The sequence below is a fragment of the Hypanus sabinus genome, chromosome 3, assembly GCF_030144855.1.
Source record: "Hypanus sabinus isolate sHypSab1 chromosome 3, sHypSab1.hap1, whole genome shotgun sequence".
NCBI lineage: Eukaryota > Metazoa > Chordata > Chondrichthyes > Myliobatiformes > Dasyatidae > Hypanus > Hypanus sabinus.
In genome coordinates this window covers 2,473,467-2,490,156 of record NC_082708.1, presented here as the reverse complement: position 1 = coordinate 2,490,156, position 16,690 = coordinate 2,473,467, and the positions used below count along the sequence as shown (strand labels likewise).

Here is a 16,690-nt window from a genome sequence, read left to right as displayed (position 1 = left end):
ACATGAAAGAAAACACGTGTTATAGGAGAAACATAGGCTGTGAGTTGTTGCGACCAGCATGCACATACCCTTCAGCAGCTCACGCAGATGTGCCTTCCCCTTGTCCAGGGGCGTCTCTCCATACTTACTGCAGATGCTGACGAGAGCCCCATTGCTCACCAGGTCCTGACAAAGAGAACATTCATAATGAGTGGTGCTATGGTCACAACAGTGTCACTGGCTCACATGTCACGCCAGTCTTTTTATCCCAGTCAAAACTCATTTTCCAGGGACCAGTTCTCAGCGAAGGTTGAAAAGGACTTTATTCCCTGGAATGTAGGAGAATGGGGTGTACAGAGTGTCTTGATAAGAGTTACTGTGGATTACAGTTAATTGGAACACATGGGATCAGTACACTTGGTCCAAATAAGCAGCTGCCCCAATTAGCAGAAGTTTCATGGAAACAGTTAAAAGTGAATAATGAAGACCAACTGCCATTTAACTGAGTAACAAATTATATATTTAAATTAAATTCACCAGAGGGAGGTGATGGACAGGCAAGGAGATAAGGTGAGAGAGGGAAAAGGGGAAGGGCAATGGTGAAGAAGATGGGAGAGGCATTATCTGTCAGTGCTTGGCAAAGCAGTCTCCTGATCTACATCGGATGTCACCAATATACAGGAGGCCACCCCAGCAGCACCAGAATGCCACACCTGCCCCTACACCTTCTCCCTCACTACCATTCAGGGCCCTAAACAGCACTTCCAGGTGAGGTGACACTTCACCTGTCAGTCTGCTGGGGTCATACGAGGGGTGATTGATAAATTTGTGGCCTAAGGCAGAAGGAGGCAATTTTAGAAAACCCAGCACATTTATCTTTCAACATAGTCCCCTCCTACTTTTACCCACTTAGTCCAGCGGCCATGGAGCATACGGATCTTGGATCTCCAGAAAGTGTCCACAGCAGGGGTAGAAGGATATCTTTCCAGATGTTCCAGAGTTTGGTAGTGCTTGTACGTGCCATTGTTAGCCTTCGCCTTATTTCCTTGCTGCATTCGTTTGTGTTATTTAGTTCTGCACCAAGGTATATAAAGGAGGACACTTGTTCAATCCTGTTCGTTTCCAAGTAGATGTCAGCTTGAATTGCAGTTTTGCTTATCACCATAACTTTGGTCTTTTTGCCATTTATCAGCAATCCAAGTTCAGCAGAGACTTTTGCAGCATTGTTGAGTAGTGCTTGTAGGTCTTCTGTTGTGGCTAGCAGGGCTGTGTCATCGGCGCATCTCAAGTTACCGATGGTTCTTCCTCCTATTTCAATGCCAGTGTTGTCTGGAATTGCCAGTCTCATGATCATCTCAGTGTAGATGTTAGAAAGGGGTGGAGAAAGGATGCAGCCTTGGCAGACTCCTCTCCCACTGCAGAATGATTCAGTCTCATCAGATGTGGTCCGAAGGCTGGAGGATTGCACAGCGTACAGTGTTTCTAGAGGAACCACTAGGTGTGGTGCCACGCCCAGCTGAATCATTGTCGTCCACAGTTTTGGAGCATTGGACACAGCCAAATGCCTTTGAGTAGTCTGTGAAGCAGATGTACAGGGGGGTATTGACCTCTCTCGTTTTCTCCATTATTAGGTGCATGTTGAAGAGCTGGTCCCTGGTGCCTCGGCCATTCCTGAAGCCAGCCTGTTCGAGTGCAATTTCTCTATCTACGTAGTTCTTTAGTCTCTCCGAGATGATCATGGGTAGAACCTTGCTGGTGTGTGATATCTATACGATTGTTCTGTAATTACTGCACTGCAGGAGGTCCCCTTTCTTGGGAATTGGAATGTAGACAGATTTGCACCAGTCTGTTGGCCATTTGCCAGTCTTCCAGATGGCATAGAAATTGCGGGGCAAGATGTGGGCCATTGAGGAGCCTGTTGCTTTCAGTAGTTCAGTAGTAGTATGTTGTCTGGACCAGGTGCTTTACTCTTTTTAATCTCCTCATTTGCTCTTTCTACTTCTGACAGGAGTGGCTCAGGTTCATGTTCTAGTGTTGTCCAGTCAATGGCTTTGTCACTGTTTTCATTCTCGTGATCTTCATAGAGTTTCTTGATGTACTCACATTTCCCTCCTTTCCCTCACATCTGCATCTTCTGCCAGAATTTTTCCTTTGTCATTTTTGATTGCACCAACTCTTGGTGTGAGGGTGCTGTTAAGTTCTTTTACTGCAGCATCAAGTATCTTGCTGTGGTCTTTGTCGGCCTCATTTTCCATGTTGGAGCTGATGCGTTGTAGGTATGCCTCTTTGTCAAGCCTGCATTGTTGTTGTACTTCACGCTTCAGCTCCCTGTATTCCTTACTTGTTCCTTTCTGACCTTTCACCAATCTCTTCTTTTCTAATGCATACAGTGTTTCGTTTGTGATCCATTCTGTGCCTTTGTGCTTGCGCCACTTTGGAATGTGTTTCTCTGCTGCTCTTGTCAATGCATCTCTTGTTGCGTTCCAAAGTTCTTCTGGTTCGACCTCTTCTTGTAAGTTCAGCAGGGCTTCAAAACTGCTGCCAACCTCTATGCTGGGAGAGTTTGGTATGTCTGAGAGATCGTATCTCACTGGTGGTTAACCCTAGGTAATTTCCAAAGCAAGTACATGTCTGGCACAGCATTGTGGGGTGAAGGGCCTATATTGTGCTGTAGGTTTTCTATGTTTCTCCAGTCAGACTCTCCCTTCTCCAGCCTAGTATCTCTTTCACTAATCAACTTCCAAGCTCTTTACTGCATCTCTCCCCCTTCAGGTTTCACCCATCACCTTGTGCTTCTCTCCCCTCCCCCCACCTTTTAAATCTACTCCTCGGCAAAAGCCTCCTCAGTCCTGCTGAAGGGTCTTGGCCTGAAATGTCGACTGTACTTTTTTCTATAGACGCTGCCTGGCCTGCTGCGTTCCTCCAGCATTTTGTGTGTTGCTTGGATTTCCAGCATCTGCAGATTTTCTCTTGTTTGTGCTTGAATTGCCTTACTGCTTTTTTCTTACTAAATATCAGTGACAAAAATCAGATTTTTGAACACAAATACATGAAACTGACACTATTTAAAAACCATTTGCCTCCAAGCAAACCATAGTATCTAATGGCCACACAAGCGCAGGTGAATGATGCAAGTTAGAAACTATTCAGTAACAGTCTCCTGCCCCAGTCAAGTGGCATAGTGTCCCAAGTAAACAGAGGGAATCCTGACTATTTTCTCAATTAGTTTTTATTCTTTAAGAGTTGTCCCAAATTAACCCTAACCCACTAAAACAGAATTATGAGGGGCATCAAATGGTAAACGAAAGCAGGTTTTTTCCCACTGTTCGGCGAGACTAGAACTAGAGGTCAAGGGTGAAAGGTGAAATGTGAAATGTTTAAGGGGAACATGAGGGCGATGATATGAACTGCCAGTGGAAGAGGTGGGTGTGGGTTCAATTTCAGCATTTAAGAGAAGTTTGGATAAGTACAAGGAAGGCTATGGACTGGGTGCAGGTTGATTGGATAATATTTCGGCACAGACAAGATGTGCTGCAGGGACCGTTTCCTTGCTGTAGGACTGTATTACTGTGCCAGTTGGTCTGAGATGTCTCCACTCAGAGGACAGCCAGCAGCGGGGAGGGAGGAATGGGGCGGAGAGTGGTGTTAAGGAAGGTATGGGGTGGGGAACATAACGAGCAGAACCGTCTCTCACCTCTGCCACTTCGTCATGGCCCCAGAAGCAGGCATAGTGCAATGGTGTGTTCCCGTGTTCATTCACGGCACACACATCTGCTTTACACTGGATCAGCTGTGAACACAAACACACACGGTGAGAAACACGGTAGATTTGTGCTAAGCTCTCGATACTCTGACCCAGGAGAGGGAAGACACTGAGAACAATATGGTCTGTCCCCAGCAATGCCACCCACTCATCGTCAGCCATGCATCCAACACAAGTCTGTAGCACATTAAATGTCAGTCACATGCACGATGTCTGCAACATGTCCAACGTCAGTCGCATGCCCGATGTCTGCAGCACACCCAGTGTCAGTTGCACTCGCAATGTCTGCAGCACGCCCAACGTCAAATGCATGCCCGATGTCTGCAGCACGCCCAACGTCAGTCGCATGCCCGATGTCTGTGGCACGCCCAACGTCAGTCGCATGCCTGATGTCTGTGGCACGCCCAACGTCAGTCGCATGCCTGATGTCTGTGGCACGCCCAACGTCAGTCGCATGCCCGATGTCTGTGGCACGCCCAACGTCAGTCGCATGCCTGATGTCTGTGGCACGCCCAACGTCAGTTGTACGTTCGTCACCAGCGGCTTGTTTCGTCAGCCTGCCCACATCACACACACACAAACTTCCGTCCAACATTCCTGCAGCCTGGAGCTGACACTGTGAACAGGGAGCGGGAGTAATCGGGTGGATCTTTGCCTTTCTTTAACAAAACTGCAATTTATTCACAAACACAAAATCAGGGATTTACAAGAGTGTGAACACTTACAAGTTAAAATATGATTACTGCTCTTGAAAAAAACAATGAATTCCCTGGGGACACACAATTCCTGGAAATGACCCATTATACCCACAGAGAACATGTTTGCTCTCAAGGACACCCAAATATGAACGGAACCCCGCAAGAGTGGCAGTCGGCCCAGGCTGACCTTGCTGTACGACATGCACACCCGTCCACCCTCAATATCCACAAATCCATTACCTTGGTCCAAATAAACTCAAAGCCTCATTCTCCATGTCATCCGTCGTGGGAAACCCCAGAGATTCACCCCACCCCTGCCAGGGTTATTTTAATTATATTTTACTTATTTAGAGATACAGTGCAGGTTAGGCCCTTCTCGTCCAACAAGCTACACTGTCCAGGAACCCACCGATCTAACCGCAGCTTAATCGTAAGACAACCCTACAGGGACAAGGTCCAGCACCTGGCCACATGGTGTGCCAATAAAAACCTGGCCCTTAACACCCAGAAGACCAAGGAGATCGTTGTGGACTTCAGGCATGCTAGGAGCCACACTCACATCCCCATCAACATCAACGAAGCTGTAGTGGAGCATGTATCAAACTTCAAATTTCCTGGTGTCTACATTTCCGAGGATCTCACCTGGTCCCTGAACTCCTCCATCCTGATCAAAAAGGCACAACAGCGCCTTTATTTCCTGCGGAGCATCAAGAAAGCTCACCTCTGTCCCAGGATGCTGACGGACTTTTACCGCTGTACCAGTGAGAGCACATTCACCAACTACATCTCAGTGTAGTATGGCAATTGTCCCATATCGGACCGCAAAGCACTCCAGTGGGTGGTGAAAACTGCCCAGAGGATCATAGGCACCCAATTGCCCACCATTGAGAACATCTACCATAAACTCTGCCTGGGCAGGGTGAAAAGCATTATCAAGGATGCATCTCACCCTAACCATGGACTTTTTACTCTCCTCCCATCCGGTAGGCACTACAGGAGCCTCCGCTCCCGCACCAGCAGGCACAGGAAGAGCTTCTTCCCTGAGGCTGTGACCCTGCTGAACCTGACATCACAGCGCTAAGCAGCACTGTACCCATATTGGACTTTTATTTTTGTATGCTGTAGCACTTACTTTTTATTTGCAGTTATTGTGTAAATAATACTATTCTTTTGCACTTCTGGTTAGATGCTAATTGCATTTCATTGACTTTGTATCTGTACTCGGCACAATGACAATAAAGTTGAATCTAATCTAATCTAATGATCATTAACCTCCTAGCCAATCTGTCTTTGGGCTGTGGGAGGAAATTGGAACGTCCAGAGGAAGCTCACACATTCCACAGGGAGACTCCTTTCAGGTGATGCCGGAATTGAATTCTGAATGAGAGAACGCACTCTCAGACTGCTCATGGTTTGTTTTAAACCCACAACTTAAGTAACTGTCTGCTCTCTCCTTTCTCAGGCAGGGGGACTGGTCTGTGCACACACTCCTGGCGTGTCCTCATCAAGACCAGAAGACAATAGGACACAGGAGCACAATTAGGCCATTCAGCCCACTGTGTCTGCTCCACCATTCTATCATGTTTGATTTATTATCCCTCTCAACCCCATTCTCCTGCTTTCTCCCCATAACATTTGACACCTTGACTAATCAAGAACTTATCATCCTCCACTTTAAATATATCCAACTACTTGACCTCCACAGCCATCGGTGGCAATCAATTTCAGATTCACCACCTTCTTACTGAAGAAATTCCTCCTCATCTCTGTTCTAAATGTATGTTCTTGTAATCTGGTCCTAGACTCCACCACTATAGAAAAGTTCTCAACACATCCACTCCAGCTAAGCCTTTCAATATTTGATAGACTTTTTCCCCCTCATTCTACTAAACTCCTGAGAGTACAGGCCCAGAGCACCAGACAGGTCAAGACACCACACAGTTGCAAACCAGTTAGAAATATAGAAAACCTACAGCACAATACAGGCCCTTCAGCCCACAAGGTTGTGCTGAACACGTCCCTACCCTAGAAATTACTAGGCTTACCCATAGCCCTCTATTTTACTAACCTCCATGTACCTATCCAAAAGTCTCTTAAAAGACCCTCCACCGCCATTGCCCACAGCCCATTCCACAAACTCACCACCCTCTGAGTGAAAACTTACCCCTGATATCTCCTCTATACCTACTCCCCAGCACCTCAGACCAGTGTGTTCTTGTGGCAACCATTTCAACCCTGGGAAAAAGCCTCCGACTATCCACACGATCAATGCTTCTCATCGTCTTATACACCTCTAACAGGTCACCTCTCATCTTCTGTTGCTCCAAGGAGAAAAGGCCAAGTTCACTCAACCTATTCGCATAAGACATATTCCGCAATCCAGGCAACATCCTTGTAAATCTCCTCTGCACCTTTTCTATGGCTTCCACATCCTTCCTGTAGTGAGGCAACCAGAACTGAGCACAGTACTCCAAGTGGGGTCTGACCAGGGTCCTATATAGCTGCAACATTACCTCTCAGCTCCTAAAATTCAATTCCATGATTGATGAAGGCCAATACACCATACGCCTTCTTAACCACAGAGTCAACCTGCGCAGCTGCTTTGAGCGTCCAATGAACTCAGACCCCAAGATCCCTCTGATCTTTCACACTGTCAAGAGACTTAACATTAATACTATATTCTGCCATCATATTTGACCTTCTAAAATGAACCACCTCACACTTATCTGGGTTGAACTCCATCTGTCACTTCTCAGCCCAGTTTTGCATCCTATCAATGTCCCACTGTAACCTCTGACAGCCCTCCACACTATCCACAACACCTCCAACCTTTGTGTCATCAGCAAACTTACTAACCCATCCCTCCACTTCCTCATCCAGGTCATTTATAAAATTCACGAAGAGTAAGAGTCCCAGAACAGATCCCTGAGGCACACCACTGGTCACCGAACTCCATGCAGAATATGACCTGTCTCCAACCACTCACTGCTTTCTGTGGGCAAACCAGTTCTGGATCCACAAAGCAATGTCCCCTTGGATCCCATGCCTCCTTAATTTGTCAATAAGTCTTGCATGGGGTACCTTGTCAAATGCCTTGCTGAAATCCATATATACTACATCAACTGCTCTACCTTCATCACAGCCTTAAAAGATTCAATCAGGTTAGTAAGGCATGACCTGCCTTTGACAAGGCCATGCTGACTATTCCTAATCATGTTAATCCTCTCCAAATGTTCATAAATCCTGCCTCTCAGGATCTTCTCCAACAATTTACCAACCACTGAAGTAATACTCACTATATAATCAAATGGCAGGTGGAGTTCAATCTGGATAAGTGTGAGGTGATGCATTTTGGAAGGACAAACCAGAAGACTGAGTACAGGATTAATGGTCAATTACTTAAGAGTGTGGATGAACAAAGGGACCTTGGGGTTCAAATCCATACATCCCTCAAGGTCGCTGCACAGGTTGATAGGGTAGTTAAGAAGGCCTATGGGATGCTGGGCTTCATTAACAGGGGATTGAGTTCAAGAGTAGAGAGGTCATGTTGTAACTATAAATCTCTGGTGAGACCGCACTTAGAGTATTGTGGTCAGTTCTGGTCATCTCATTATAGGAAGGATGTGGAAGCTATGGAGAGGCTGCAGAGGAGATTTACCAGGATGTTGCCTGGATTGGAGAACAAGTCATATGAAGCAAGGTCAGCAGAGCTGGGACTTTTCTCTTTGGAGCGTAGAAGAATGAGAGGGGACTTGATAGAGGTCTACAAGATTATGAGAGGCATAGATAGGGTGAATAGTCAGTACCTGTTTCCCAGGGCACAAATAGCAAACACCAGAGGGCATATGTACAAAATTAAGGGAGGAAAGTTTAGGGGAGACATCAGGGGTAAATTTTTTTACACAGAGGGTTGTGAGTGCCTAGAATGACTTGTCAGAGATGGTGGTGGAGGCTAAAACATTAGGGGTATTTAAGAGCCTCTTGGACAGGCACATGGATGAAAGAAAAATGGAGGGTTATGTGGTAGTGTGGGTTTAGTACTTTTTTTAGGGATTATATGGGTCAGCACAACATGGAGGGCTGAAGGGCCTGTACTGTGCTGTAGTGTTCTATGGTTCTATAATATCCTGGGCTATTTCTAGTCCCTTTTTTGAATAATGGAACAACTTCTGCAATCCTCCAGTCCTCCAGAACCTCTCCCATCCCCATTGATGATGCAAAGATCATTGCCAGAGGCTCAGCAATCTCCTCCCTTGCCTCCCACAGTAGCCTGGGGTATATCTTGTACAGTCCCAGTGAGTTATCCAACTTGCCATTTTCCAAAATCTCCAGCACTTCCTCTTTCTTAATGTCTATATGCTCAAGCTTTTCAGTCTGCTGTAGTCATGCCTACAATCGCCAAGGTCCTTTTCTGTACCGAATACTGGAGCAAAGCATTCATTAAGTACCTCCACTATCTCCTCCAGTTCAATACACACTTTTCCACTGTCACACTTGATTGGTCCTATTCTCACACTTGCCCAACACCCAAAACCCTGGCTCACACCTTCTGTTTGAGACCCTGACTCATACCAGTTCTCTGAGACCCGGTGTCTGACCCTTACCTTCTGAACGATATCACGGTGGCCGTGACTGGCAGCTAGGTGCAAGGGGGTGTCATCGCCCCTGTTCATTACATTGATACGAGCTCCTCGCATGATCAACATGTCAACGACGTTGGATCGGCCTTCACGACACGCCCAGTGTAGGGGGCTGAATCCATGGTCATCCCTGCCAAATCACAAGGCTTTATTTATTACTTATTCACAGTAACACGTCTTTTCAGCCCAACGAGCCAACACCACCCCACTACACGCATGTGACCTCTAACCCGCCATCTCTGGAATGTGGGAACCTGGAGGAAACCCATGCATTCCACAGGGAGAACGTACAACTTCCTTACAGACACTGATCCAGGGTCACTGGCACTGTAACAGCTTTATACTACCAAGTCAGCTCAAAGGTGCCAGGCAGACTGATCCACCATCACACACACAAATGCACTCATTCATTCACACGCATGCACGAATGCACTCATTCATTCATTCACACACACGTATGCACACACATACGCAGGCCCTCAGATACACGCCAGACATATTTATGATGAGCCTAGGTGGATCAGAGAGATGTGTTTAAAGTGCACGGTGCTGCAGAACTCTCTGGTGGAATGACATGCATAGGGCAGGGTGTTTAATATTCATCCAGTAAGAGTATCTGTAAGACACAGGAGCAGAATTAGGCCATTCAGCCCATTGAGTGTACTCTGCCTTCATGGCTGATTTACTATCCCTCTCAACCCCATTCTTCTGCCTTCTCCTCATAACCTTTGACACACTGACTAATCAAGAACCTATCAACCTCGACTTTAAATATACCCAATGACTTGGTCTCCACAGCCGTCTGCAGCAATGAATTCCACAGATTCATCACCGTCTGGCTAAAGCATGGGGTCCTAACCTGGGGTCCATGAACCACTTGGTTAATGGTCAGGGTCCATGGCATAAAAAACGTCGGGAACCACTGGGCTAAAGAAATTCCTCCTCACCTCTGTTCTAAATGGACATCCTCTATGCTGAGGCTGTGCCCTCTAGTTCTAGATTCACCTACTATAGGAAACATTCTCTCTCTGTTCACTCTAATTTTCAGTATTTAATAGTTTCTGTGGAAAAGGGACATCAACTTCAAACACAGCAACACACAAAAATTGCTGGAGGAACTCAGCACACCAGGCAGTATCTATGGAAAAAACATAGAAACACAGAAAATAGGTGCAGGAGTAGGCCCTTCAGCCCTTCAAGCCTGCACCACCATTCAGTATGATCATGGCTGATCATCCAACTCAGAACCCTGTACCTGCTTTCTCTCCATACCCCCGATCCCTTTAGCCACAAGGGCCATACCTAACTTCCTCTTAAACATAGCCAGTGAACCGGCCTCAGCTGTTTCCTGTGGCAGAGAATTCCACAGATTCACCACTCTCTGTGTGAAGAAGTTTTTCCTCATCTCGGTCCTAAAAGGCTTCCCTTTTATCCTTAAACTGTGACCCCTCGTTCTGGACTTCCCCAACATCGGAAACAATCTTCCTGCATCCAGCCTGTCCAATCCCTTTAGAATTTTATACGTTTCAATAAGATCCCCCCTCAATCTTCTAAATTCCAGTGAGTATAAGCCTAGTCGATCCAGTCTTTCTTCATATGAAAGTCCTGCCATCCCAGGAATCAATCTGGGGAACCTTCTCTGTACTCCCTCTATGGCAAGAATGTCTTTCCTCAGATTAGGGGACCAAAACTGCACACAATGTTCTAGATGTGGTCTCACCAAGGCCTTGTACAACTGCAGTAGAACCTCCCTGCTCCTGTACTCAAATCCTTTTGCTATGAATGCCAACATACCATTTGCCTTTTTCACCCCCTGCTGTACCTGCATGCCCACCTTCAATGACTGGTGTACAATGACACCCAGGTCTCGTTGCATCTCCCCTTTTCCTAATCGGCCACCGTTCAGATAATAATGTTTTCCTGTTCTTGCAACCAAAGTGGATAACTTCACATTTATCCACATTAAATTGCATCTGCCATGAATTTGCCCACTCACCTAACCTATCCAAGTCACCCTGCATCCTCTTAGCATCCTCCTCACAGCTAACACCGCCACCCAGCTTCGTGTCATCCGCAAACTTGGAGCTGCTGCATTTAATTCCCTCATCTAAATCATTAATATATAATGTAAACAACTGGGGTCCCAGCACTGAGCCTTGCGGTACCCCACTAGTCACTGCCTGCCATTCTGAAAAGGTCCTGTTTACTCCCACTCTTTGCTTCCTGTCTGCCAACTAATTCTCTATCCACATCAATACCATACCCCCAATACCGTGTGCTTTAAGTTTGCACACTAATCTCCTGTGTGGGACCTTGTCAAAAGCCTTTTGAAAATCTAAATATACCACATCCACTGGCTCTCCCCTATCCACTCTACTAGTTACATCTTCACAAAATTCTATAAGATTCGTCAGACATGATTTTCCTTTCACAAATCCATGCTGACTTTGTCCGATGATTTCACCTCTTTCCAAATGTGCTGTTATCACATCTTTGATAACCGACTCTAGCATTTCCCCACCACCGATGTCAGACCAACCGGTCTATAATTCCCCGGTTTCTCTCTCCCTCCTTTTTAAAAAGTGGGGTTACATTAGCCACCCTCCAATCCTCAGGAACTAATCCAGAATCTAAGGAGGTTTGAAAAATTATCACTAATGCATCCACTATTTCTTGGGCTACTTCCTTAAGCACTCTGGGATGTAGACCATTTGGCCCTGGGGATTTATCTGCCTTTAATCCCTTCAATTTACCTAACACCACTTCCCTGCTAACATGTATTTCCCTCAGTTCCTCCATCTCACTAGACCCTCGGTCCCTTATTATTTCCGGAAGATTATTTATGTCCTTCTTAGTGAAGACAGAACCAAAGTAGTTATTCAATTGTTCTGCCATGTCTTTGTTCCCTATGATCAATTCACCTGTTTCTGACTGTAAAGGACCTACATTTGTCTTGACTAATCTTTTTCTTTTCACATATCTATAAAAGCTTTTACAGTCAGTTTTTATGTTCCCTGACAGCTTTCTCTCATAATCTTTTTTCCCTTTCATAATTAAGCCCTCAGTCCTCCTCTGCTGGTCTCTGAATTTCTCCCAGTCCTCAGGTGTGCCGCTTTTTTTGTGCTAGTTTATATGTTTCTTCATTGGACTTGATACTATCCCTAATTTCCCTTGTCAGCCATGTGTGCACTACCTTCCCTGGTTTATTCTTTTGCCAAACTGGGATGAACAATGGTTGTAGTTCATCCATGTGATCTTTAAATGCTTGCCATTGCAGATCCACCGTCAACCCTTGAAGTATCATTTGCCAGTCTATCTTAGCTAATTCACGTCTCATACCTTCAAAGTTACCCTTCTTTAAGTTCAGAACCTTTGTTTCTGAAATAACTATGTCACTCTCCATCTTAATGAAGAATTCCACCATATTATGGTCACTCTTACCCAAGGGACCTCGCACGACAAGATTGCTAACTAACCCTTCCTCATTGCTCAATACACAATCTAGAATGGCCTGCTCTCCAGTTGGTTCCTCGACATGTTGGTTCAGAAAACCATCCTGCATACATTCCAAGAAATCCTCTTCCTCTGCACCCTTACCAATTTGGTTCACCCAATCTATATGTAGATTGAAGTCACCTATTATAACTACTGTTCCTTTTTTGCACGCATTTCTAATTTCCTGTTTAATGCCATCCCCAACCTCACTACTACTGTTAGGTGGCCTGTACACAACTCCCACCAGCGTTTTCTGCCCCTTAGTGTTATGCAGCTCTACCCATATCAATTCCACATCCTCCAGGCTAATGTCCTTCCTTTCTATTGCATTAATCTCCTCTCTAACTAGCAATGCTACCCCACCTCCTTTTCTTTCCTGTCTATCCCTCCTGAATATTGAATATCCCTGGATGTTGAGCTCCCATCCTTGGTCACCCTGGAACCATGTCTCTGTGATCCCAACTATATCATATTCATTAATAACCATCTGCACATTCAATTCATCCACCTTGTTACGAATGCTCCTCGCATTGACACACAAAGCCTTCAGGCTTGTTTTTACAACACTCTTAGCCCTTATACAATTATGTTGAAAAGTGGCCCTTTTTGCTTTTTGCCCTGGATTTGCCTGCCTGCCACTTTTACTTTTCACCTTACTACATTTTGCTTCTACCCTCATTTTACACCCCTCTGTCTCTCTGCACTTGTTCCCATCCCCCTGCCACATTAGTTTAAAGCCTCCTGAACAGCAGTAGCAAACACTCCCCCTTAGACATGGGTTCCAGTCCAGCCCAGGTGCAGACCGTCCTGTTTATACCGATCCCACCTCCCCCAGAACTGGTTCCAATGCCCCAGAAATTTGAATCCCTCCCCCTTGCACCATTTTTCAAGCCACGTATTCATCTGAAATATCCTCCTATTTCTACTCTGACTAGCACGTGGCACTGGTAGTAATCCAGAGATTATTACCTTTGTGGTCCTACTTTTTAGTTTATCTCCCAACTCCCTAAATTCACCTTGTAGGACCTCATCCTGTTTTTTACCTATATCGTTGGTACCTATGTGCACCACGACCACTGGCTGTTCACCCTCCCATTCCAGAATGTCCTGCAGCCGCTCAGAGACATCCTTGACCCTTGCACCAGGGAGGCAACATACCATCCTGGAGTCTCGTTTGCGGCCGCAGAAACGGCTATCTGTTCCCCTTACAATCGAGTTCCCTATCACCATAGCTCTCCCACTCCTTTTCCTTCCCTCCTGTGCCGCAGAGCCACCCATGGTGCAATGGAATCAGCTGCTGCTGCCTTCCCCTGATGAGACATCTCCCCCAACAGTATCCAAAACAGTACATCTGTTTCGGAGGGAGATGACCTCAGGGGACTCCTGCACTACCTGCCTACTGCTACGCTGTCTAGTGGCCACCCCTTCCCTTTCTGCCTGTGTAGCCTTTACCTGCGGTGTGGCCAACTCACAACTTTCTCAGCATCGTGGATGCTCCAGTATGAATCCAATCACAGCTTCAGACACTCAATGCGGTCTGCCAGAAGCTGCAATTGGACACACTTCCTGCACACATAGTCGTCAGGGACACTGGAAGTATCCCTGATTTCCCACATGCTGCAGGGTGAACAAACCACGGGGCCGATCTCAGCTGCCATGAACTTCCCAATACTTGCTTCAACTTTTGAAACTTTCTCCTTTGAAAGGAACTTACCCGGCCTTACCTCACTTGGAGTGAAGCTCGTCCTCAGCCTCTCGAGTCTAAGCCTCAAATCTCCACTCCTTCACTGGCCGCTTTCCACAGGCCACTTGAGCTACCCCTCTATCTATTTGTTTGAGTGTTTCAAACTGCTTGGTTACCTGACCTCAATTGCCCAATCAGCTGCTTTCTGCTGAGTCTGAGCTATTCAAATCTTGACTGCACAGTCCAACTGCCAAAACTGCCAGAATCTCTTGAGTCAAAGCCTCAAATCTCCACTCCTTCACTGGCTGCTTTCCATAGCATATCGTATCTCAACTTTGCCCACCTCCAAAAGGAGGAGGGTTGGGCATAGGGCTAGTAACCCATCCCATAAAATCTCAGTGCTGCCAAAATGCCTGCAGAAGCTCCAAAGCCCTCATCCCTGGGAAAGGGAGGACCTTCACACAGAAGTGAAAGACTGGCCCAGGATAAGAGGACACTACCGACTTGTCTTGGCAGGGGTGATGGCATTAAGTAAGCAAGCATAATGCAGTTTCCTGACCACAGGATAAAACACGGCCCTGGCTCAGAGAGAAACTTGCAAAGTAGCAACTGTGTTCCCAAAGGCAGTGGCACATTGGAAGTCATCTTCAACATCATACTTCCCAAGGTATCCAACATCGACTGGCTCACAGAGGGGAGTATTACTAGAGGTGTCTAATGGCTTGTCAAAGTGAAGGGCTCAAAGGATCCATGACGAAGAATCTGATTCCTTACAGATACGAGCAGAATTAGGCCATTCAGTCCACGGAGTCTTGTTCTGCCCTTTGGACAATCGATATATGTCTTTACTATGTGATTAAGTACATTTAGCTTTTATTTTGAAATTAACAGTTTCAGATCTGTATTAGGTCACTTCCAGTCAGGACGTAGTAAACAGTAAAGCACGCTGGCAGGCAGTAGGTCAGAGGTGTATGTTAGGAGCTAAAGAAGTTTCCATCTGAAGCCACCCAGTTGTTTCCCCAGCAGAAGCACTGCATCTAAGTTGATGCTGTACTATTTAGAAGTTAACCTAGAGGTATCAATAAGATCTTGCCGAAAGAGAATGTTATTTTAGAGTTTATTAGACACTAACCTAGATGCTAAAGGTTTATGCATACTATTTGCCTGTAGTATTTACTTGTCAGAATCCTATAATATTTACCTGCAGGAAACTTAACTAAGTTCTCCCTGATCTATATATATTTACTTGTGTGAAAAGAGCAATGCATTAATTGCACGGCATTTTGTTTTGCTTTTAGTTTCACTCTTTATTCACTGTGTCATGCCATTGAGGCTGCAATAAACCCAAGGAGCTCAGAGGCTGCACCCTGACTCTCATGTCATTGTTGAATTTTACAACACTTTACAGCAGCGATGGCAGTACAATGAAAATGCAGAGTGCTTCAACAACCTCCTTGCATCTAAAAACTGCATTTTGGATCAGAAACAAGGTGATACAGCTTCCATATCCAGATTAGGAGCTTCCATACCTCAGACTCACTTACTTGTGCACAGCAAGAGTCCGCACCAGGGAACATGCGTTTCGTTTGCTGAGGAGGAGGCAAAGCTTGAAATGGAGAAAGTAAAACTAGAGGCCGAACAAAGTGCACTTACCCTTCACCAAAAAGCAGCTGCAACCATATTACGGGTTGAGGTTTTTGAGGTAGCCGAGGGAGCCATGAAGTCAAAAAGGACCAGCAAAGCGCAGTGTCTGGAAAGGACACTGGGGAGCGTACAGGCAAACACGTGAAAGCACAGCTTGAACTTCATGAATCACAGAACCAAACAGCTTTTCCTGTCGCATCCCTAACTTCAGTGTTTTCCAATGGCAGCATTATTACATGACCATCTCCTTCGGAAGATCAACCCAACAGAAACAGTAAGCCACTTGTTGCTGACAATGCATTTATCAATACCTTCGCACTCCCAAAAGATTCCAATACAAAGGGAGAATGAGCTGCAGACGGACGCTAAGACAGCTTGCCAACACCGCAGCTCACAACTGAATGCTACAGTCCAATTGTTTATTCCCCAATACAAGGCAGCTTCCACCAGCCCAGCACGTGCAACAGAATACCTTGTATGATATTTGGCTCCCCATGACTTAGTGAGCATAAGCCTTTACCAGTATGATGATAAACCTCAGAGCTAAAGAGCGTGGCAGTCATCATTCAACAATGCCACTACGGACCTTGGCCTTACAGCAACAGAAGTGCTGGATCTACTGACAAAGTGGCTCAGCAAAGAATCCAATGAGCATGTCAAGAGGATGCACTCAGCAGCCCTGTTACCATTCGAGAGAAGGCTGGGGAATGGCTCCAGGACTATTACACCAGCCAGAAATTATTAAGGAGACTGAATTTAAGAAATTGAGAGATCTCTGCCAAGGACC

At 45.9% G+C, this 16,690-nt stretch overlaps 1 protein-coding gene across 2 annotated transcripts in view; it reads right to left on the bottom strand.

Moving 5' to 3' along the window:
• Positions 1-16,690, bottom strand: part of ilk (integrin-linked kinase) — a 77,952-nt gene that overhangs the window by 22,637 nt on the left and 38,625 nt on the right. For both annotated transcript variants that reach the window (XM_059963524.1, XM_059963523.1), the window contains exons 3-5: positions 9,045-9,210; positions 3,674-3,769; positions 69-165 (exon numbers count right to left, since the gene is read on the bottom strand). In XM_059963524.1, the coding sequence (XP_059819507.1) occupies positions 69-165; positions 3,674-3,769; positions 9,045-9,210 (359 nt within the window). The remainder of the gene's footprint in view (positions 1-68; positions 166-3,673; positions 3,770-9,044; positions 9,211-16,690) is intronic.